General features: G+C 50.5%; 1 protein-coding gene across 5 annotated transcripts in view; it reads right to left on the minus strand.

The window, feature by feature from the left end:
- Positions 1-14,906: 14,906 nt before the first annotated feature.
- Positions 14,907-23,746, minus strand: part of LOC135901604 (uncharacterized) — a 185,698-nt gene continuing 176,858 nt past the window's right edge. For 4 of the 5 annotated variants that reach the window (XM_070531135.1, XM_065431450.1, XM_065431452.1 and 1 more), the window contains 2 exons: positions 22,114-22,224; positions 14,907-18,881 (listed from right to left, as the gene is read on the minus strand). In XM_070531135.1, the coding sequence (XP_070387236.1) occupies positions 18,540-18,881; positions 22,114-22,224 (453 nt within the window). In that variant the 3' untranslated portion in view covers positions 14,907-18,539. Of the gene's footprint in view, positions 18,882-22,113; positions 22,225-23,180; positions 23,579-23,746 lie in introns of those variants that run through there. The other variant, XM_065431449.1, reaches the window with a different exon arrangement.

Raw genomic sequence — 23,746 nt, forward strand, 5'->3', positions numbered from 1 at the left:
AAGAAAAAATGCAGGCAGAAATTGAGCTCGAGAAAATAAAACTAGAGCAAGTGAGATCAGTGCGCAGTGCGCAGTGCGGTTACGTTGCCGCCACAAATAGAAAGCGGGAAAATGACCAGTTTGCTTCAGCCGTACCAAACAGGCGATGACATCGGTCTATACATGATTAATTTTGAACGGATTTGTGAGAAGCAATCATTTCACCAAGACACATGGTTGCTTTCGTTGCTGCCAGGAGAATCCTCGAATGTCGTAGCCTGACTGATCGCAGCCGAACCAGGCGTGTACAGTTCAGGGAAGTCAAGTTTGCTCGCAAAATACAGGCTCTCCGCAGAGGAATTTCGGAGATCTTGAGAGGAAAGAGAAAGGCCTAATGAAAGCTTTGTTGAGTTTGCGTGCCGCCTGAAGAATAATTTTGCAGAGCGTGTGAAAGGAGCAGGGACGGATAACGTCGGTAAACTGGCAGACTTCATCTGCTTAGAGCAGTTTGACGAGACCCTGCTGGATAACGTGCGCTTTTTGGTTAAGGACAGGCAGGGAGGGATGTCTGTAAAGAGTGCAGCACAACTGGCCGATTAGTATGGGGCAAGCAGTGGCTTCAGGCCACAGAGTAGTAGTATACCCAGAATATCAAAAGCCTTCCCCAAGGCCCCAATCTTGCCCTCGGGTGCAGAAAACCACAAACACACACAAAGAAGATAAAACAGCAAGCTCCGGAGACCTAGTTAAGGCGGAGGAGGGAACCTTGCCGATTTCCTCGGCAGAAATTCAGGAACAGAGTGGGCTGACGTGTCCTGATGCGAACTCAGACATTTAATAGGCTCCTACATGGAGTGGGCTTCGGTATCTGGAACCAGTGTAAATAATGTAAAATAAACCATTTTCCCGTCATTCCTGCTGCATTCCCACTACCGGACGTACTCGTCGATGGGCTTGGTGGGCTCCTGGCCCAAACGCCGCATCGAGCCGCAACAAACTAGTGGCAGCAGTGAGATTCGAACCCACGCCCCCGAAGAGAATGGCGAGATGGTGCCTCACTTTGCAGGAATACAACTCCGGGATTAAGTAAAGGGAAAGGAGCCAGAATAAGAATGCAGACGGTCTGAGCCAGGGATGTTAAGCAACGAATTCCAGGTATTAAAAACAAGTGCCTGGCGTTCATCGTGGCTTGAACCTAGCTATACGAGCGAAAGCTCTCTTATGTATGGTTAGACACGGTTTTGTTTATTTGAATGTTTTATTGCACAGTGCTTCAGTGCAGCTTCCCGGCGAGCGAATCGGCAGGGTGCTCAGACTCCGCCGGGCGCCTGTGGCGAAGAGTTGACGCAACCGGCGTCTGCTTCATCTATGGCGAGTTTGAGCGACCAAGCGTCGTGCGAAACAGCTGTTAAACCCTCGCCAAGAGACACAACGGCGAGGCTCGAGCGAGCGCAGCCGCGACCGCAGCGGATCACGTGACGTATCGTCACACCTTCACATTTGCGCGCCGCCGGCGGAAGGTTAAACGTGCGCCGAGATCGACCTTGGGAGTTGTACTTCGAGGAGCAGAGCTTTCACTCTATAAAAACGTGGTATCGATGGCACCCTGCAATGAAGTTTGCCGGTACATGTCGCGCCACCTAGCAGCTGCGATGAGCACCCGCGGGTAGGCCCTCACCGTCATTTCACCATTGTCCGTGATGCGCTCAGGCCCACCTGCAAGCCTGCTTTTCCAATTTTCCAATGGATTCACCGTGGCCTCTTGGCAGCTCCTTCGTGATAAGTGTGAACAAAAAGATCAAGCGCAGATACTGCTGCGTTAAGGATTCTCACAACCGCGAAGGGGATGTCGGCATCAAATAGTACCGCATCCCTTCAAAACCGGGGGTAGCATCCCGGCAGCTGAAGTCGTGTTGGTCTTGCGAATTTCTGTTAAACGAACTAAAACGTTTAACAGAAAGAAAGAACCAGCAGCTGCATCCGTAAAAACACACAATAAAGCGTCAACTGTATAAAAACGCGTGAACTGATTCCCGGTGTTGTAAATCAGTTTTCATAGTTGTTTAGCTCGTCTTGCTCCAAAGCAAACGCGCAGTGGTTGTTAGGTGTCAAATCTAGCTTCGTAAGCGCTCCGTGCTGGAGCTTCGTGCACGCTGCGCTTCTTGCTGCGCCAAGATGGTTTGTTTCAAGTACTGAGTAAAAATTTGTTATCTTGCTGTGCCACTGCTATGTTCAAGCTCTGTTGACCTGATTTGTATTGTTTTCGTTGCCTATGCTATAGTGTTCTATAGTGTTATAGCGGCAGAGGTAGCAGGCCTCCAGGTGACTGTGGACGTACTCGCGGAGGAGCTGCCAGCCACCTCAGTGACCATCTACTGCGACTCCAAAACGGCACTTCTCAGCCTCCATAGGCCAGAAAGGGCCAGCCTTGCGGTCGCCCTGCTCTCGACTAGGCTGATGGCACTCCAGGAGGCAGGCTACTCGGTGTCCCTGCACCGGCTCCCAGCCCACGTGGAGACACCGGGCAACGTGGAGGCTGATGCACTGGCAAAGCGTGCCCACCACTGCGTGGTCCCGCCCAGCCTTGTAGTGACAGCTAGTGACTTCACAAGCCACAGGCTGCGACGTCATCTGCGGGCCTGCCATCCGGACAAGAGGATGTCCTTGGACTGCCCTCTACGACCACCTCCGCAGCGTGGCCTCGCACGCAGGGAGACCTCCCTCCTGCTGCGACTGAGGATTGGCTGCTGCTGGAGGGGGGCTCGCCACCACCGGCATGGCCTCATCGCCTTTCCAGCCTCCGCCTCCTGTGGGAAGCCCGAGACCCTGGAGCACCACCTGCTGGCCTGCCCTGCTTACCTGCAGCAGCGTGGCCGCCTCCTGCAGGAGTTCCAACGGCTGGGGATTCCTTCTGCATGGCAAGAAGACATCCTTTTCCCTGGTCGCAACGAGCTACCAGCCCTCCCAAGTGTCGTCGAGTACCTCGACTCGTCGGGGCTCTAGGCGAGACTCCAGGATTTTCTGCAAAGACGGATAGCCTCACGGCTATCCAACCCACTTTAGACTACTTGACCCGCCCCAACCATCTGGCTCCGGCTGAATCATCACCCCCTGGGCTTTCACCAGATTATCATTCCTTCCGGACCAACTAGGCCCTTCCTGCCGGTCTACTCAGCCACTTCCATGGCGACACCTTAACCCCCTACTCTCCTACTTCTTTTCCTTTTACTATCTCCACCCTTGTTTGCGCTGAGCCATGCTCTCGCAAGGGCTGCAGAAGAGATCGTCAATCTCTATTTTTCCCCACAAGAACCACTTCTCTCTCGGAGACACCTGCTGCACCGCTTGATGGCAACTACGAGACCAACCGGCGTCAACCACTTTGGCTAGGTGAGTGCCTAATGTTTGCTTTCAAGTCGCCAGACCCCTCTAGTACAGATATTAGGAGAGTGTTTTGCTCTTATTTTTTGGTAGAGTATGAATTAAGAATTTACCTTCTTTGAACAGTGGATTTTGTTTTGAAGTAAGGTAAATTTAGTGGGCCAGCAACATGAGGAACGAGATTGCAATGGAGGAATTCGAAGTTCACGACCTCAATCAAATTTCTGAGGAGTTGGGCTCTTGCGCCGGCTCCGCTAAAAAAAAAGAAAGTGATTCTCGACGTAATACAGGCAGAGGACGTTACGGTCACGGAGTCTAACGAGGTTTGGGAGATGATTGTTGAGCGAAAGCTGAAGGCAAAGGAACGCGAGGAAGCGGAGAGGCGTGAGCGAGAGGCAACGCGATTTCAGGGTCTAAGGATGAAAGAGCTTGATCGGGAAATTCAAGCGCTTGAATGGCAGCGAGCCCGAGGCAATCTCCATACCTTCAGTGCAGGCGACGATATCGTTAAATTTCTCTCTGATTTTGAAGGAGTGTGTGAAGTGTAAGCCCGGATGCATGTCAGCCGGGACTTCTGACCCAAGAAGTTGGTCACGTTACTCCCGTCTACCGCGAGGGTTTTGGAGCACCTGATTTATGAGGAGAATCAGGACTACGATGAGGCTAAGAAGGCTTTGTTGAGGCATTTCGAAGCTGTAAGTCAGGCCGACTGCGAAGGCCAAGTTGATAGCGACAATGCCGCGCTTTTCGAAGACAGACTGCCTTTTGAGATGCCTACTAGCTCAGGATGCATAGGGAATGCTGGGGTGTCGTTGGTGCACAGGCTGTGTGACGAGCCTGAACACAATTTTGTTTCGCCGTCTAGAGAGCCCGCTTTGAAAACAGTGGCCCACTGCGAAGGCCAAGATGGCAGTAACAAAGCTAGCCTTGATGGAGCTTGTTCAGATAGCGCTGAGAGGGCAGTGGTGCTAGTAAAGCCCCTCCATACACGTTTTCGCCGAACCAGCGGCGGTGACGCGTAGATGGAGGGACTTTAGTGCTAGTAGTTCACGCACACAAAGACAAGCGCGAGGAAACAGTAGTTTCGCCATTTAGCGAGGCTGTTTTGGAAGGAAGGCCTGCGAGAAGTTTTGCATAATGTCGAGGGCAATGATAGAGCTAGGCCAGCTGAAGATAGACTTTATGATGAGCTAGCTTGCTCATTGGTCAAATGTGAGCAGACGCACTGTGGAATCGAACTAGGCAGCCCAAATGCAAGCACGTGTGTCCATGCCGCGAGCTCCACGAAGCATACCAAACAAAAAAGGCGCAGGCCCAAGTTGAGAATAGGCATGAGGCGCGTCGGGAAAGAAAGGATTTCGCAGAAAATCAGGCTCCGCGAATTCCGCTTGATCTCAGCCGTGTCAAGGCATTATAGGCAGAGGAATGTAGGGACACGTCGGTGATGCTCGATAGTCTGCTTTAATGGCCGCTCCCTTCCTGTGGGAAAGAGAGGAGACTACCTAGCGAACAAATGGACAACGTGGACGCGGGTCCGTAAATGCGTCGCTCTCCAAGAATTTTGGAGGGAGGCCGCAGCTGGAAGGTTGCAGGTGCTTCGGGCAACTCAGTTCTTGTCTCGCGATTGTTCACTGCGCAGACTCAGGAATGGTCGACCCACTCGAGCGAGTCTAAAAACGCGTGTTTGCGCACACCGAGGTACTTTGAAAGCCCTTATGTTACCTGTAATTTTAGTATTCCTTTTTTAGTCTTCTTTGCGATAAAGTTTAAGGCGCGTATTGAGCGTATGAAAGCGTATGAGATGTCAAGAAGAGCGCATTGTTTTATGGTCTGGTCCTTTCTTTTCGGAAGGCGCATGTATTTTTGTTTGTTTGTTTGCTTGTATGTATGTATATATATATATATATATATATATATATATATATATATATATATATATATATATATATATATATATATATATATATATATATATATATATATATATATATATATATATATATTACTGAGTCCTGATTGCTGAACGCTTCAGTATGGAAACCGTCATTGTTTCCGAGTGTTTCTTGCATTTACTCATATGTAGGCTAGGAAAAGCCTAAATGATTAATTTTGATTGTGCCTTGATTTATCTATGATATGCTTTAGTTGTGTCAGTGTATAATTTATATTCACCTTTGTTTTTATGTCATTCGCGTAAGTTTGAGTATTTGTCTTTTATGGCGTTTTTCACTGGTCGATTCGGAACAGGATTTCTTGCTCCGTGGCAACGAAACCGAATTTCACTGGTCGATCTGGAGCGGGTTCGCGTTTTCCACTGGTCGTTTCGGATCAACTCGCTCCGCGCCGGATCGCTCTCACTTGCTCCGCCACCGAGGCGCTGATTCGGGCGGAAATAGCTCGCGTCACTTCTGTCCTCAAGCGAAATCAGTGCCCCTTTGGTACGCACAACATTGTGTTGCTTCGCAAAATAGCTGCGCTCGGTGCTGCTGCAGAACTCGCGCTAAGCGATGAGAGCTTGGACGACAGCGATTACAAGGTGACGAAGGTGCTGTACGAAGCCTTCTATGCACGTTGTCCATGCACAAGCCTTGTGGGCGCGACATGGAAATGGCCGACTCTGCGACTGCCGCGGTCAAAATACGCACGTGAGATGGCGACTTTATTGGCTTGCCTTGGAAACGTACAGAGCGGAAGTCGGGCATGGTTTCCGGAACCGGTTTGTGTCACGTGTACGCTAACGCAGACGTCCTGTGTGACTCCCCGCGGAGCGTTTTTGCGCTCCGCTGGCCGATTCAGATTTGCGAAACGCGAGCGCTCGCTCGAGGATTTCGGCGGCTGCTCCATTGTGGGGAACGGGCCGACGGCCTCGTCAAAATAGTTCTCAAAACGAATGATTTATGACCAGCGCGGGAGTACGTCGTTCCGGAGAGGTTTGAGCAATTAGCATGATACCGCCATCACTTGTCAGCCTCACAAATTGACATGTCCAAGCCGGAGACGCGGTCAGTGCGATGATACGGCCATCACCTGTCACTGTACGAATAGAGTCAGCATACGTTCCCCTCCTTTCCCTGTTTGTGCCCAGTGATGTGCGTGCGTTTCCGACCAAGTTTCCTTTTTAGGGAAAAGGCCACCGACCTCTGGATTGGTGGGACCTGATGTCATCGGTCTCCTGACTCCGGATTGGGGGAAGTGACTGATCAATTATCACGCAAGGCATAAAAGGAGCAACGGACGGCGGGAGTGAGCGGCGACTACAACTTCATCATCAACTTTTCTGGTGATGTTGATGTTGATGTTGTTGATGTTGATGTGATGTTGAAACGAGCTTTACGTGAACATTTTGTCACTCGAACTTTCTTAAATAATTGAAGAGCGTTTTTTCAGGTAAGTTGTGTTTTTGCGTTTATATTTGTGCATATTTCACATATAGTCAATTGCTATGTATATATATGCCTCCTGTTCAATCGCTGTTTGCCCTGTAAAGGAGGCTGCGGGCTCTAGTCAAGTCGCTTGCCCAAAGCGACTTTTACCCGCAGTCTCCTCCATCACTGATGGAAATAAAGAAGTTATTATTATTATTATTATTATTATTATTATTATTATTATTATTATTATTATTATTATTATTATTATTATTATTATTATTATTATTATTATTATTATTATTATTATTATTATTATTATTATTATTATTACTACTTTGTATTTTCTTGTGCATGTGTAAATATGAACGTGTTTGCGAAACGTCCTGGATATCGGGGCCAGCCTCACGTTCACTCACTCCTCCACGAGGCCAAGTAAATTCCACATCTTCGCACCCCCAGTCGCAACAGAGTCCAAACGCTACACCCCATTTTGAGCAGTTTAGACTGATTAGAATCATAGGCCATAAGTGCTTTCTTAGACCGAGGCGAAAACATCCAGCAGGCATGGCCATTGCCGTGAAAGGTTAGTTGTAAGTCGAGGAATCTAATGCCTTTGTTATCCGGCAGTCCGTAGGTGAAATTTAAACCGCGAGAGCATTCCTTAAAACCAGATAAATTACCCTGTGCTATACTATCCACTATGTCCTCTGGTGAAAGCCTTAAAAAGATAAAAAATCTTCAACATATCTAAACACGGACCACGTGATCGTTGTTCAAGGATGTGAAAATGAGGTTGTCAATTTTTGTCAGGAAAATACTGCATAGCACTGGGGCAACGCTAGATCCAATCCCTTTCTTTTGTGCAAATACACGAGCCTTGAACTCGACCAGGGTCGATTCTAAATAACAGGATAGCGATTCAAAAAACGCTCCAATGATCATTCCTACTAGGTTTTGAAAACGAACCCGTAGGTGAGTACTGGTAAGACACAGCTGTTATACACTTTTATCTTGAGGGATAATGGCAACCTGCTGTTCATGATCTGAGAATGCCTGCCAAATGCACCCCAGCCCATTCTTATTCTTCTGATTGTTTCCGTCTCATGATCCGGATCCGCCGTCACTACCTGCCCTAAGTAGATGTATTCCTTTACCACTTCCAGTGCCTCGCTACCTATTGTAAATTGCTGTCCTCTTCCGAGACTGTTAAACATTACGTTAGTTTTCTGCAGATTAATTTTTAGACCCACTCTTCTGCTTTGCCTCTCCAGGTCAGTGAGCATGCATTGCAATTGGTCCCCTGAGTTACTAAGCAAGGCAATATCATCAGCGAATCGCAAGTTACTAAGGTATTCTCCATTAACTTTTATCCCCAATTCTTCCCAATCCAGGTCTCTGAATACCTCCTGTAAACACCCTGTGAATAGCATTGGAGAGATCGTATCTCCCAGCCTGAGGCCTTTCTTTATTGGGATTTTGTTGCTTTCTTTATGGAGGACTACGGTGGCTGTGGAGCCGCTATAGATATCTCTCAGTATTTTTGCATACGGCTCGTCTACACCCTGGTTCCGTAATCCCTCCATGACTGCTGAGGCTTCGACAGAATCAAACGCTTTCTCGTAATCAATGAAAGCTATATATAAGGGTTGGATATATTCCGCACATTTCTCTATCACCTGATTGATAGTGTGAATATGGTCTATTGTTGAGTAGCCTTTACGGAATCCTGCCTGGTCCTTTGCTTGACAGAAGTCTAAGGTGTTCCTGATTCTATTTGCGATTACCTTAGTAAATAGTTTGTAGGCAACTGACAGTAAGCTGATCGGTCTATAATTTTTCAAGTCTTTGGCATCCCCTTTCTTATGGATTAGGATTATGTTAGCGTTCTTCCAAGATTCCGGTACGCTCGAGGTCATGAGGCATTGCGTATACAGGGTGGCCAGTTTCTCCAGAACTATCTGTCCACCATCCTTCAACAAATCTGCTGTTACCTGATCCTCCCCAGCTGCCTTCCCCCATTGCATATCTCCCAAGGCCTTCTTTACTTCTTCCGGCGTTACCTGTGGGATTTCGAATTCCTCTAGACTATTTTCTCTTCCATTATCGTCGTGGGAGCCACTGGTACTGTATAAATCTCTATAGAACTCCTCAGCCACTTGAACTATCTCATCCATATTAGTAATGATATTGCCGTATTTGTCACTTAACGCATACATCTGATTCATACATCTGCCAGGTTCATATTCCTGGCAGCGTTTAACGCTAGAACGTTATCTAGTGAGGCAAGTCTAGCAGTGCTACTGGGGGAATTAGAGGGCAGTAAATGGGATATAATAGGGTTCAGTGAAGTTAGGAGGCCAAAAGAAGCATATACAGTGCTAAAAAGCGGCCACGTCCTGTGCTACCGGGGCTTAGCGGAGAGACGAGAACTAGGAGTCGGATTCCTGATTAATAAGAATATAGCTGGTAACATACAGTAATTCTATATCATTAACGAGAGGGTGGCAGGCCTTGTTGTGAAACTTAATAAGAGGTACAAAATGATGGTATACGTTCACAATGCACCAACTGGACCAGCAAACCACACTACTAACTTGAAGAACGTATTCATTATTCGGTGTCTATTCCGTTCCGCGAACTCAGCCAACATCTCTCCTCTACTATTCCTAGAATCGATGCCGTGGTTACTAATTGCTTGTTCCCCAGCCTGCTTGCTCCCCACTTTTGCATTAAAGTCGCTCATTACTTCAGTGTACTGAGTTGGCCACCCTCTCATTGCTAATTAAATATCTTCATTAGTTACCAACTAGTTGCCCAAGTTGGCGTCACATACGTTCATTGAAGAGCGACGCACACCTCCTGGTACATAGCCAGTGATCCAAATTGGCATCAAAGAAGTTCATTGAAGACCAGCATATACCGAGTGACACATGCCCAGTACTCCTGGTCGGCGTCAAAGTTTCTTCGAACAGCGGTACCTACCCAGTCCCGCACCTCACAGCGACCCATGCTCGGCGTGAGAGAGGTTCCTTGCAACATATATACGCATTACCACATACTCAGTGACAGAGGTTGGCCAGATGGTTGCTTTCGCACCCTTTTATATCAGCACAGCAGCGCGATGCACTGTGTATTCGCACAGAGCACACAGTGAACCAGGTAGGCGGGAAAATAGATAGATAGATAGATAGATAGATAGATAGATAGATAGATAGATAGATAGATAGATAGATAGATAGATAGATAGATAGATAGATAGATAGATAGATAGATAGATAGATAGATAGATAGATAGATAGATAGATAGATAGATAGATAGATAGATAGATAGATAGATAGATAGATAGATAGATAGATAGATAGATAGATAGATAGATAGATAGATAGATAGATAGATAGATAGATAGATAGATAGATAGATAGATAGTGAAGTATACCTTAAGAACGCTAATGCATCAAAATTTTTGTTACGAAAAAAAAATTACGTTCTTCGTTCTATCTTCCATTACAGTTAACTTGGCACAGCTTGGTTGACTCGCCGGCAACATCGAGGAGTGGTGCAGTGCAACATGCAAATAGAAGGGCCAGCTTTACCACATGGTAGTTCGTCGACAGTGCATGCGTAGCGAGGTGGAAAGCTGGGCTAATTGGTATGGTTCCGTTGGTTCTGGCGGCTGAGCTAATATTTGGGTCAGCTAGTATGTGCGCAGCGAGCGCATCGTTTCGGACGCAAGATATCGACGTGGCGTCCGTGATACCATCAGGAGAGACGGTCAAGCGTCAATATGCCTGATTGGCATTTCGTTTACATTTGGGCGATGACCGTTTGCACCATTGGTCATGTCACGTGGAGGTGCGACCTTAGCAGTTAAGAAAAATACCTTATCCTGCTTCATCCCAGAATTTGCTGCCGAAACAAGAAGATGTCGCTCACCGGACAACAGCGGTAAAAGAAAGCGGTAAGTCATGAACATAAATCCTGCACGATTCTTCAATAACCAAGAATAAAGCTCAGATATACATTCCGAAGTACATTATGAAAAGTATTTTTAGGCTGTTCCGCGTGACTTTTCTAATCATTTTTGCTGCCGAGAGCGACACACTGACTTCTGTCATCACACAGGATGTTGCAGTAGTTGAGACACGCTCCTTGCATTCGATGTCTGCGAGAAGTTGAAATGCTGATAGCTGCAGTTTGCAATCGTCTCCTTATTTCCTCTGTCCGCCTTGTATCGGTCGATTTGTTCTTCAATAAGAATTTCGATTTGTTCTGCAGCAAGAGTCTAAACGCTTAAAAAGCGATCACCAGTGCCGGTGCTACACCCAACGCCGCAGTAAAGTGTATGACGTTGTACAGATGAGCTTCATGTCGGCAGACCTCATGAATCGTCTTGCGCCAAAAGCGTGTTTGACGGGAGATTATAGGTAAAAATTAAGTAATACCCTTACGAGTACACACAGCCTGCCTTCCTTTTTCATCAGCTCAACAAAAATGCGATGACACCCGCCTCGCGTAGCTGTGGTGTTGCGCTGCTAAGCACGGAGTCGCGGGATCAAATCCCGGCTGCGGCGGCCGCATTTCGATGGGGGCGAAAAGCAAAAACACCCATGTCCCGTGCATATGGGTCACGTTAAAGATACCCCGCTGGTCAAAATAATCCGGAGTCCCCCACTACGGCGTTCCTCAAACTCAAATCGTGGTTTTGGCACGTAGAACCCGAGAATTCAACTTAAAAATGTGGCGACGGGGGACGCTTACCTCACTCAGTTCAGGTGCCAACATGTTCACGAGATGCTCTCAGATGCTTTTTCGCCCGGACGCACATTTCAAAGCTGCAGACGAAAATATTAATATTCCTCTTCGTGGGAATGTCGGAGTGGGAATTCTGTGCACTCAATGGCCCAGCAGGTCAGAACCTGAGACGTAATGGCAGAGACGCCCCTCCAATGAGGGAGGTGGAGTCTTCTCGAATGAGGAACTCTTTCTCGCTACGAGGCACCTTACCGCTGTCAGAGGAAACAGTCCTGTACATAGTGTGCACCGTTTGTATTTTTTTTCCCATAACCATAGGGCCCACAATCTCGGTTCCGCTTTAATCAGCTTTATTTTTTTTTTCAAACCCAGGTTTGCTCGGCATTTATTCACTTTCGGAAGCGCTGCCTCTGTCCTGGGGAACTTCCCAGCCGAAATATTGGAGCGGGCTAGGGAATAGCAGTGTGGCCATGTGCGGGCTTTATAAAATGAGCTGGAATACGTTTAACAGTTAAAGCAGCGCTATGAAAGAAGGGGCCTATGGAAAGACGCAGGAAGACGCCTTCCCGCCTCAATCGCACTCATCACCGACCCTACTAACTTCAACACCGCCGTTCAGAATGCCTTTTGTTAATATTTTTTGTTAACACTTTTTGTTTGTATTTTTTGCTGCATTACTTCTTGTTTTGTCTCCACTCCTTTCTGTAACGCCTTCGGGCCTTGAAAGTACGTGAAATAAATAAATAAATAAATAAATAAATAAATAAATAAATAAATAAATAAATAAATAAAAGTGACCCGCGATTCCTGATGTTTCCCTACACCGATGAATGATATCCGCGAGTCATCTTACCTTGTTTCCCTTCCATTAAAAGAAGAAGAAAACAAAAACAAAGTCCGTGCCATTTGCGCACTCGCGTATGTTTTTGCTACAAAAAAAAGTTCAATTTTCATAACAGATAATACAAGGCACCCATGAAGACTGCTCTGTACCCGTGTCGTTTATATCAATCAAAATGAATTTCTGCTGTTTGAGGTTACGAGGCCATGATCTGACTATGAGGCACATCGTACAGTGGGGTCTCCGGATTAATTTTCACCACCTGGGGTTCTTTAGCCGGCACCTAAACCTAGGAGTACACGAGCGTCTTTTTTTTTTTTTTTTGTCCGCTCAATATGCGGCTGCCGCGGCCGGGATCGAACTCACGACCTCGAGCTCAGCAGCGCAACGCCACATAGCCACTGGGCTACCGCGTCCGCGGGCATACCTCGCGTGAGCTCATGGGAGCGTGCTGTACCATGCGCTGGAAAATGACGGATGCAAAAAAAGCACTCGCCCCACTTTGCTATTACGAAGTGTCGTTTCGATCACTCCACTGATCTGTTCAGTAGCTGCGTGACTTGAGAGCGACAAAAATCCAGTAGCGAGCTGCCCACCTAAGACGGCAACTATTCAACCAAAGTCACTATATGCGCCCTTTGCGGCTCTCCTATGTAAACAGGCCACTTACTGACAATTTATAATATCTCAATGTATAGCTGTTGCTGTCACCGGAATGCGAACATGCAAACAGCCGCGAAAGGCCGTCGCCAGCGTGGTCTATACGAGACACTTGTCCGGAATGTTGGCGACCCCTGGAGTCCGCGCACATCGGCGACTTGTTTCTTATATACTGAAACCAAACGGGAGCGTATAGCCTTCCACACATGCGATGAGCTCGGTGGCTCAGAAGCGTTCACGTGCCGAGCAGCTCGAAAGCGAGCCGTATGCAGACGCGCCCTGCCGCTCTTGCCTTCCGAAGGGCCGCGTTGTGCGACCGCCTCTCGGAGTCTCGTCAGGTCAGTCGGCGTGCCTGTATGCCGCGCTCTTTGAGAGCGATGTAGTCAGTGTGGCGGCAGGGGGAAATAAAGAACGCCAGACAAGAAGCGGTGCAAAGGCGTACAGCCGGCCCATTGTCGGCGGCGACAATGGGCCGTGGGTGCATGCATGCAGCGCGCATCACGTGCTTGGCAGAGCGTCGCGTTGAGCAGACCGTCGGACAGACTTCATAACAAGCTGTGGATCGTGCACTGTCATGTTCGAGCGGTGACACATTATCCCCCTCACCCTCCACACTGCTATGTCTTGAAAGCATGAAAGCCGCTGGTTTCTCGAGACACCGCTTCTATTGTATCATTGAGAATTGTTTAATAAATAAATGTCCTGCCTCGCTCAACGGCCTAAAGTTAGTTACTTATAGCTAAGCATTTGTAGTCTCCGTTTTATTCGAAAAGCTATGAAAAGAACAAAAGAAGGAACGCTGGTTAATGCGTGGGCCCCACAAATTCCACTTCTGAAGGGAAGCAAAAGACGGCGGTGGTATTCGGAGCATTTCGTTCGCTGTCCCTTTCGGTGATATGAAACCATGGCCGACGTCGTGTCTGTACACATACATACGATTCACGGCACGCGGCAGCAGCGCAGAGAAGCGGAACGGTTCCTCCAGGTGATGTCAACCCGCTCTGTTCTCCCTTGCTGAAAGGAAGCCGTTTTATAGCGAGCACATAGCCCAGAGTCCACGTCATCGCAATCGGGCTCACCCACGCGGTATCAGCCGCCGGTCGCGCCAGGACGGCACCGCGAAGGAATAGCAATGAAGGCGGCGAGGGGGTCACGGCGCACACGGCCGTCCTTCAGGGCGCGCGGACACTCATGCCTGGAGGAGCGCACCCCGACGTCGGAAGCCCCCGCGTTTTCGGGCGCCGCTGACGCCCAAGCATCGTCGGCCGGAATCTGAAGCGCTGGTGTGTACCCACAGCTTGCTTCCGGGTCCGCGGAAGGGCACCACTCGTGAGTCAGCCCCGAGAGCGCGCCGCTGGTCGACCGGCGCATCCCGTGGAGGAGGCTGCGTGCGCGGCGAAGGTCGAAGGGCGACTGTTCTGATCGCGCCGGGGGCCGGACGTGACGCACGTGGGACTCCCCGCGGTCCCCTTCCTTTGTCAACAGTGGCCGGCCCCTTTGTCTTTGCTCCCGCCTTTAGCGCGCGACGTCATTAATCAGCGCGTCGTCCCCCCGCGCGCGCCGTCTTCGGGGGCGGCCATGTGCGCCAGCAGGTTCCTCTCGGCCTTGGAGGAATCCCGCCGGACCGCGGGCCCGGCTCGGGCGGTTGACAAAGGCCGGTTCCCATAACGTCGGACGCCCGTCCGGGGCCATTGTGACCACGCTCGGCTAGGCGCTTGAAGTGTATTAGGCGAGTTCCGCCCTCGTATTCATAGCGGTGAGGAATGATCGCGTGTTTAATGTGGCATTGTCTGGCCCGCGGTTCGGCTCTGCGGCCCAGGAGGCGCGAGATGTGTGTCAAGTGGGCCCACCGCCGCGCCAGCTGCGTCGGCGCGCTGGGCCGCGCACACAGCGCTAGCAAGAAGCAGACACGCGGTGGCGCCTCTCAAATAAAACGCTTTCATTTATTTTGAAGCACTCATCACATGGAAGCAGCCTCAATGCGCGACGAAGGAAAAAAGAAAAAAAAACTAATTACTCGAGGCTGGAACGCTTTGAACTGGGCATATGTACAGGTGCCTCTCCGCCTCTCGGCGGAGCCGCACGAGCTTCGTTCGCTTTGTGGCTGCGGGTTATTTACAGCAGACAACGTGCGCCAAAGAAGAGACGCGCCGCGCTCCTCCTCCGCCGCGCGGCTGAGAAGCGCCGCCGCGCTCATGTCGGAGCCAAACGAGCACGCGTTTCTGTCACCTGCGTCGTCGGCTGCGGCACGCTCAGCTCGCGCCGTGAATGGCGGCGGAGGAGGCTCCGGAAAGGAGACGTAAATGCAGAGCTCGGCGCTTATTTTTTTTCGACCTCCCTTCAACTTTGTCTATGTGGCCTGCACATGGCTAGGAAAAAAAAACGAGAAAGTAGATATCAAACCCGGGTTTACTTACATTACTCCTTTCTTTTTTTTTTTACCTCTGAAAGCCGTAACGACCTTCTGGATATATCACTAAGACGTAAACTGCATGCCAGGAAAAGAGACCTGGAGCTTCTGCACGGGCTGACATATAGATGTCACATTTGTGATTTTATTTTTTACAGACTTTTGATGAAGCCCCTCCCTCCCCCCTCCCCCCCCCGACAACGCAGACCGCCGAAACACACATTTAGTCTGCGTAAAAGAATGTTTCTTTATATTTCAACATTTGCAGCGAGCCTAAAAAAAAAGTAAAACAGGATAACACATGTTTTTCGTGCATGTTCTCTGGTTTAAGTAGAGCGTCACACGCCACTGAATAGATGGAACATAAGACTGGTAGCACCAGAAATTCCGTCGTAATGAAATAACACATCAATGTATGTTTTACATGCCATGGTGTCGATGAGTATTAAATAACAATGGGAGGGCAATAGAATACAGAAGACAAAGGTGCCGCTGCAACTTGGCAGCATGTGAACATTGAAAGACAAAAAAATACAAAGCAACTCTTCGGCTCAAATTTCAGGGTTAACATGGAGGAGCAGCCTTGCTTTCCCTACGCGGAACAAGTGTTCACAACCGCAAAAAAATAGTGTATCTGTGGCAGTTCCGTCGCCTGGGTAACAGCGCGAATGTAGTACCGTACCAATGGTTCAAGTGTATACACGGACAAAGAAATGGGGGGGGGGAGTGGGGGGGCTAACTTGTCCACAATTTGCGCGCCCTGCTGGCGACGTGGATGAAACCTGGTCTCCCCAACTTGATTATTTTTTTTCTTCGATTCTATTACAACTTCCCACCATGACACTGTCGCCAAACCTCGACTTTACGCTGTGGACAGGTTGGAGCAGTTTGGCACAGCAACTGCAAGCTCCGAAAACCGATTTTCCTATACTCTATTGAAGCAAAGTGCTCAGCAGTTTACGAAACAGACGTTATGGCGTACACGCACAATGGCCGCCGTGAACCGGGTAAGGTGAAACAGTAACTTCACGTTTATTTATTTTTTATTTTATGTTTATTTTGCTGAGGAACGCGTAGTTCATAGAAACTGGGATGAAAAAAAAAAGAAAGCATTAGGAATACAGGTCGATTTCGCCCTCTACTTGCAGCCATGCTAGCCCTATAGACAGAACGGGTGCGCGATACGCCTGTTGATCCCGCCTTCCAAGCTGTCGCAGCCAGCGAAGGTTCTGTGCCTTCCCGACTGGTGCCTGAATGTTGATTTCTTTTTTTCTTCATTTGGATTATTATTCGAGCATCGGTGGGATCGCACAACGTAGCGTGCATGTGACCAACGGGCGATGCGAGCACTATTTCATATATGTGTGACGAGATTGTTGTGAGTGGGTACCGGTTATAAATAGCTGCCGCTTGGTTTCCCGACACAAGCTGCGTAAAAGACATGGAAAAAGCACCGGACTGTCCCCACGCTAGTTGTTCCGTAACAGGGAGATATGAAACAAAATTTTAAACAACAAAGATAGTCATAGTCTAGTATTCTTTTTTTCCTTGAGTAAACGCAGAACTGGCGTCTAAATTTGGTCGGGCTCTATGATTTCCATGGTTCCGAGCAGCGTTCTCATGTGGTCAAGGTATTCGCATGCGTATATGCTTACAATGAACAGCAGGAAAGAAAAGCGCGTTACGTTCACGATTCTGTTCCGGAACTGAACTCGCGCTTTTAAACTGCGACGCTGAATCCTATTTTGTTTCGTTTTCTGGCACCGAAGTCAGGCTCTCGGAGAGCTATCGCAAGCTGTAATCGATCGCTCCCAGTTGCCCATATCCCCCCTCCCCCCTCCTCTCCCTCCACTCTTTCACACTTAACGAACGCGTAGTCGGCGTTACATGCGCATTGCCTTTCTTGCGCCAGCTATGAAGGAAGCTATAGCGTCGGGCGCCTTATACTTTGCGAGGACGAGTGATACCGATTACTCTCTTTGAGTGAACGCGTGGTAAAAAGAAAATGCATGCTTCGAATACGTTTGCTTTTAAACGGGTATCATATTTTTTTCTTTCCTGTCAGGCGGCTTGACTGAGCGACTGGCGATGTGCGGCACACGGCGACTACACTGTGCACGTGCCACCGGCTTCGGCACGTGGCGGCGCTGGCGCAGCCTGCCTACGGTGCCCGACGGCGTGCGGGAATAGCTGCTCGGCGCATGCGAGGGCCGCACGCGAAGACTGAGGTAGTTTCTCCAGACAAGTCTCTTGTCGGAAGGGTGCACGTTGCAGCGAGTACAGGTGCGAGACTAGCGTGCGTGACCATTGCTGCCGGAACGGGGGAATCGCGCTGTCGGACAGTTCACCGTAGACACTATACACATAAACACGCACAGACGCCCACAAACATTCTTATATCTACAACTTCAGCGCAGGAATGTCTTCTGATGCTGCGAGAGCAGCGAATAACAACGAGTGAATAATGAGTGGGGGAAAAAAAAAGTTTCAAGTCAGGTCTCTGCCATAAGATTTGACGCTAAAACCTCGTTTTCAAGAAATATCGCCAGAGCAAGTTATCTAAAATCAGATGACGCCAATAATATGACCGCCCTATAATGGAGACAAATACGTCGAATAGACGTAGGCTCTTTTTGCACGCTAGCTTAAAAACTGGCAATTGTAAACCTTTAAGAGCAAGGCCCGTGAGTATGTCGTTGCCGGTAGCAACCCTGGGTCGTTACACGCGACCCGTAAGTGGACATTAAAGGATAGTTTTACATGTCACCTCCCTGCGAGGGCTGACAATTTCAGATCCCGCTCTAGTTCTTTTTTTTAACCTTTTTTTTCTGCTCTTTTACCTAGACACAGCCTACTGACGAGAACTACAACGGGGGAACAAGGTCGCGCGCAGGCATAATACATACGTGCACACACACACACACGCGCACACACACACACACACGACAGGCGCGCACTGGTGGTCCGTCCGATAAGGAAATGTCAATTCTTTGGTGCTGGAGGCGGCGGCGCTGGGGCGCGCGCACACAAGTCACGCCGCACCACGGGTTCCGCCACGGGCGGCGAGTGTTCCTTTGTCAATAAATTAATAAATAGGAATAAATTAGGAGGCGGGGCGGCACTGCACGAGCGTCCGCGGCGGCGCCCTTAGGAGTGGTCCCGCAGGTAGGCGAACAGTTCGGAGATGTACCGGGTGAGCCGGATGTACTCGCGCAGGATGATGTAGTCGCGCAGGTTGCGCTGGCTGTCCTGCTTGATGTCGCGGTACTCGTGCGACATCACGTCGCGCAGCACGTCCGGATTCTTGGCCACATTGAAGTGCACGATGCCGATCTGCAGCTCGCACAGCAGCTGGCCGAGGTTCTGCTGGATCTCCAGGAAGAGCCGGTGGAAGGGCCCGTTGTGGAAGATCTGGTCCAGCACGGCCTGCTCCAGCCCCACGGCGTAGTACTGCACGTAGCCGAACGTCGTCTTGTACGCCTCTTCTTTCTGCGAAGAGGAGAGATTCGTTAGACTTCGCACCGGTGACTCACAGAGTTCAGAGACTGAGCACCATCGAGGACTGCGGTTTCGAACACCGCGTGCGGGAAAACACTGGCGTGTACTACGATATGGGTACATATGGAGAACGCCCCGTGGTCAAAATTTGCCTGCAGCCCTCCACTTTGTTGACACCATCAGATGCCCCATTAGTAGAAATTATAAAAGACTACACACGCCTAAGTTTTGTGGAAATACAAGATGAATACTTTGGAGAAATTTTTGTGAAGTTTTAGTGTAAAGACTGCCATTCAAAACGGCGGGTAGAGAAGAGGAATAAAGCCCGTACATGCTTTTTTTTTTTGTCTACACTCCACGGGCGTATGTGTTGTTCATTGTCGCAGCATCCACTCTGTTTTAAAACGTGCAGCTTTCTCATAGAGAACATGCTTTACTAGCGACTTGTCAGCGTTCCCCAAAAGCGTGGATTCAAATTTTACCGCTCATTCCAAGCTCTTGTTCGCGACAGCTTTGATAGCCCCAGCTTCTAAACATGTAGCAACCCACCTATACGCCTCACTAATTGGCAAAGTTACTTTAAATAGAAGTAATTCTACAAGGAGCATTCAGTAGCCTGTATCTTTAGAGAAAAAAACAACAACAGTATTCCACAGTCGTTGCAATATGAGATAAACACATACGAAATTGGCACGTGACTGCGTAGGCACATATTTATCGGGAAATCGATACAACAGCCAGGCACATCGAAAACTTGTTTTGGTTCACACTTCTGGTGCAGCCCATAGACTGAGAATGGTGGGGAATTCTCCGCAAAACAAAGCGTTGCAACCGTCCCGACGACGAAGGGAACGAAACCACCGCCTCGTTAAAGACGACTATCTGCTATGCGCTCGCAGCCGCGCGATGGTGGCGATGCGCCGTTTGAGCGTGCGCCTGTAGCCCAAGCTCGCAGCAGGATGTCGGCGATTTATGAATCTCTCGTCTCGAATTAGCCACATGTTGCTGCTATTCCGCGGCCGCCAGCCGCAGACGCCTGGGTCCCTCTAATCTGATTTGGTAAGGGGATAAACGGGGACGTAGTGGTATACGGGTGAAATACGGCCGGCTGTACAACAACACCCAGGCCGTAACGTATAGGACGATAAATCTGGGCCACTGTCTTTCAAAGCGAGGCCCCTGCTGGCCGAGGGTCCCTTGAGATGGTGCCGCTCGGCGAGCGTCTGCTTGGACGCTCTCCAAGCGGCCAGCGTCTCGGGCAAACCGGGCCTTTCGCGCGCGTCACCTGCGCCGGCTGCTGTTGGGCCCGACAGCGCGTCCCCTCTCGGCCCGCCGTCGCATGCAGCTCTGCACGGCCGGCTAGCAGCCTCGTTCAAAGCACTTGCTGCTAGCCACATTCGAATTAAATTGCCCTCGCTGTACGCGAGCGCGACAGCAGAGTCGCTGTGTGCCGCGCACACTAACGTACTTCACGGACAGAAACTCTGAGATTACCTTTGCAATCTCGAGCATTCGGCTTCTCGGGATGAAAGTGCGCACTGACGCCTTCACTTGTCCGCTAACCAGGCGACGGTGCAGACTAGAAAGGACGCGATATTCAGATCTCGACGCATAGCGAAATTTGCGAAATCAGCATCGCGACTACAGTGTGCAAGCCAGCGATATCCACTGGCAGGAACGGCTGCTGCCAGTAGTTGATCTTTAATCGCGACGCAGCGAAATGCACAGGCTTCGCTTGACCCCCACCCAGCCTCGCGTCCTTTTGACTCCAAAGTGGGGCCACCCGGGGAGCGCTCTCCGGGACACCGGGCGGGAAGAGTCGCCCTCCCTCGGGAGACAGAAACAAAACGGGGCCTGCATTCCGGCCCATTGTTCCGGCCCGGTATGACCGCCTCGGGGCACCCACAACCGCGTGGGAAAAAAACGGCAAGCGGTATGAGCTCGCTACGACAGGCCCCTTTGGGACAGCGGATTTCACGCAGCGCGGCTTAGACGACAGGGGCCTTGCTCTATCTGCCCACTTTATCTCCACTGATCGCCGTGACTTTTGCGCGCTCCCTCAGTAGTACCGGTGTCAACAAATTGCCGCGCTGTCAACGGTGTGATAGCCGAGCGACGTCTTGTTCTCGTCCAAGTGCGTACGGCCCCCTCCGCTGCGAAGCTATTCAGTGCCGCTCCCCGTCCCCTATTAGGGGACCCCCGCGAGCGGGGATTCCACGGCTTCCGAGGCGAGCTCGTCTCCCGCTAGGTTCGAACACCGACCAGGCTCGCCGGGGGAGCGCATCGTACAAACGGGCGCGCATTGTAGCGTCGTGCCAGAGAGGGCGCCCGCTGCTCGCTTCATGCATGCATCTTGTCTTGACAGATACCTGTGCGCCAGAGATCTCGCGCCGTTAGCAGCACAGTGCGTAGGAGCGAACGTTCAGTGCGGTTCGCGGCGATGCTCAAGAACACCGCGAGGTCAGTGGCCGTGGCGCCGAAAGACAGAAGTGCCGACGTTTCTCTTTGTCTGCCCGCCGAAGCCCTCGGCACAAGTGCTGGGCTTGGAGTGTGGAGCCGCGAGAAGCCTCTCGGTAGACAAAGGGCGGCTCGACGAGCGCGTCCCGGCTTGGCCGGGCTCTGCCGCGCACCTGTTCGCGGGGGCTGAACCAGTTCTGGCCAAGGCGCCACTTGTGACGCGCCCGCGGAGCGCTCCTCGAACCACCTTTTGTTCGCCGCCGGCATGCACAACCGACCAGACGCTGTCACACCACGCTTGCGTGGTCAAAGTGCCTGACTGCGAATTTCTTCCGGGGTTTGTGTCTCCTCCTGATGTATCTCACTGCACTGAGTGACCCAGTACAAGCGAGAAGCCGCGGGATGAACCGCCGAGAACAACAACATTGACGGCATCTCAGCCATTTGTTCAACGCGCGGAAAGGACAAGCTTGACCTGATTTTAATTTGTGCCTCTTTAAAAAGACAGAAACACGTCATGATCATGTCTTTAAAAGCAAACTCGATGACATACCACGTAAATCAGGTCTGTACACTCCTCCTCTTTCTCAACTTCAGTCGCGCAAAGACGAAGAGTAGGGAAAAATGGGCCAATACTGAGGCACGCGTATTCACATGTGTAGAGATGTGCGCGTGCAATTTGGTCCGCTTCCTGATTCCTCACGTGTCGCGAAGCTGAATGAGAGGTTCATAAGGGGTGCGCTCTGAGCGGAAAATGCATACTCACTGTCATGGACTTGAAGTGATCTTGGGACGGCGTTGGCACATTGGGCAGCCACGACTGCATGTAAGAGGCCACCGAGTCCTCGAACTCGGAGTCCGAGAAGGTCCTCTCTAGCTGCATCAGAAGAAAAGAAAAGAGGCGGGCGGTTAGTCGGGACGCGCCACAAATCCGGAACTTCCCTCAGCGGCTGATTACAAGAACACCAGACAGGAAAGCGCTCGTTGGGCGGCCTAGAGAAAGGAGGAGGCCAAGTCAGGAGAAGTGGGAGGGGGGGTCGCACGGGGCTCCTGTGAGCGCGTTGGGGGGGCGACCTGAGCGGGGCACCTGTTGGTGCCTGGACGCACGCATTGCGCTGTACTGTACGTGATCTCTAGTGCACGGCAACTAGCAGCGCTCACTGGGGAACCCGCCACCGATGAAGCGAGCCCTGCTAATTACAGGGATGGGTTGGCTCGGCCGCTGCATGGTTGAACTGTCACCCTCCCTCCCCACCTTCCCGGTTTTTGGGCCAGCGGAGCCGAACTCTTGTTTTTCCAGCTGGAAAGAATGTGAATTGAATATTTGGAATGCCATTGCTGCTGCTGGCGAGGCTCTCGTCTCGGTTGTGGCGCGCGAGCGCCTCAGAACCGTAGCAACAGCGTTTGCGTGCAGACAACCAAGGTCAGCTAGCGCAGAGCCGTTAAGACAAGGGCTCCCCGAAAGGCAAGCACTCTTTGGGCGGCAGCTGTATGAGGGCTGCGCGCTGGTGCCGCGTTTGGGACTGGGGCTTTTCCATGCGGAATCACTTGGAGCATAGAGGACCGCCTGTCTTTACAGTGGATGCTCTCCAGTGCGCGCTAAGACAGGGGTTCTTAAAAGAAAATTTGCTCTTACACTGGACCGCTGATGGTCCTTACATCATGGTCTGCGGCTATAGGCTGTCGGTTGCGAGGAAGAAACAGCGGATCCGAATGCCCCTTGAGCAAACTTCGCTCCGTAATTCTACCGTGACATTCAGTAAAGTTGTAACGAAATGCCACAACGCACTTAAAGTTATCGCCAGCCCTTCAAGTCGGTTAAATCGTACGTACCAGAATCCCCGCACTAATGGTGCCGCGGACGCACTCCGTTTTCCAACGTTCTGCTCTTGTCTGAAGGCCGCCCAAGCGAGACGGCGTTGTGCCTGTCGGGTGGCGGTGATGAAACACGCGCCTGAGGCACAGTCGACCGCGAGACGCGCTGGTGGCTGCCCACGAGCGCAAATTCACGTATACAACCGCAGCATGTGTGTCGTCAAAGCGTTTAAATATATACGGTGGCACGGACATAGTGTTGCGCAAACGCAATCGTGCGGCTCTTCCAAGCTGCTCACTGTGGGCGCCCGGCAGCCTCGTCCACGAAAGATCTCGGCTGCTTCCCGTTGCTCGAGTGCTAGCCATGCTAACGCTGATTACTCCGTTACATAGCGCGTGTAGCACCGAAAGGAACGTGTGAAACTGCGAGATTTGCGATAGCGTTGTTGCTTGTAATCAACGTTTTCCTTCTCGACCTCTCTTTCCTTTTCTTTTTGCATACCCTTCAAATGAATCCCCAGATGCTCCATCGACAATTTTGCCGGCAACTTCTATTCAGGCAGCTTAAACGGCCGATGCTAACC

Source organism: Dermacentor albipictus, chromosome 1, assembly GCF_038994185.2.
Source record: "Dermacentor albipictus isolate Rhodes 1998 colony chromosome 1, USDA_Dalb.pri_finalv2, whole genome shotgun sequence".
Taxonomy (NCBI): domain Eukaryota; kingdom Metazoa; phylum Arthropoda; class Arachnida; order Ixodida; family Ixodidae; genus Dermacentor; species Dermacentor albipictus.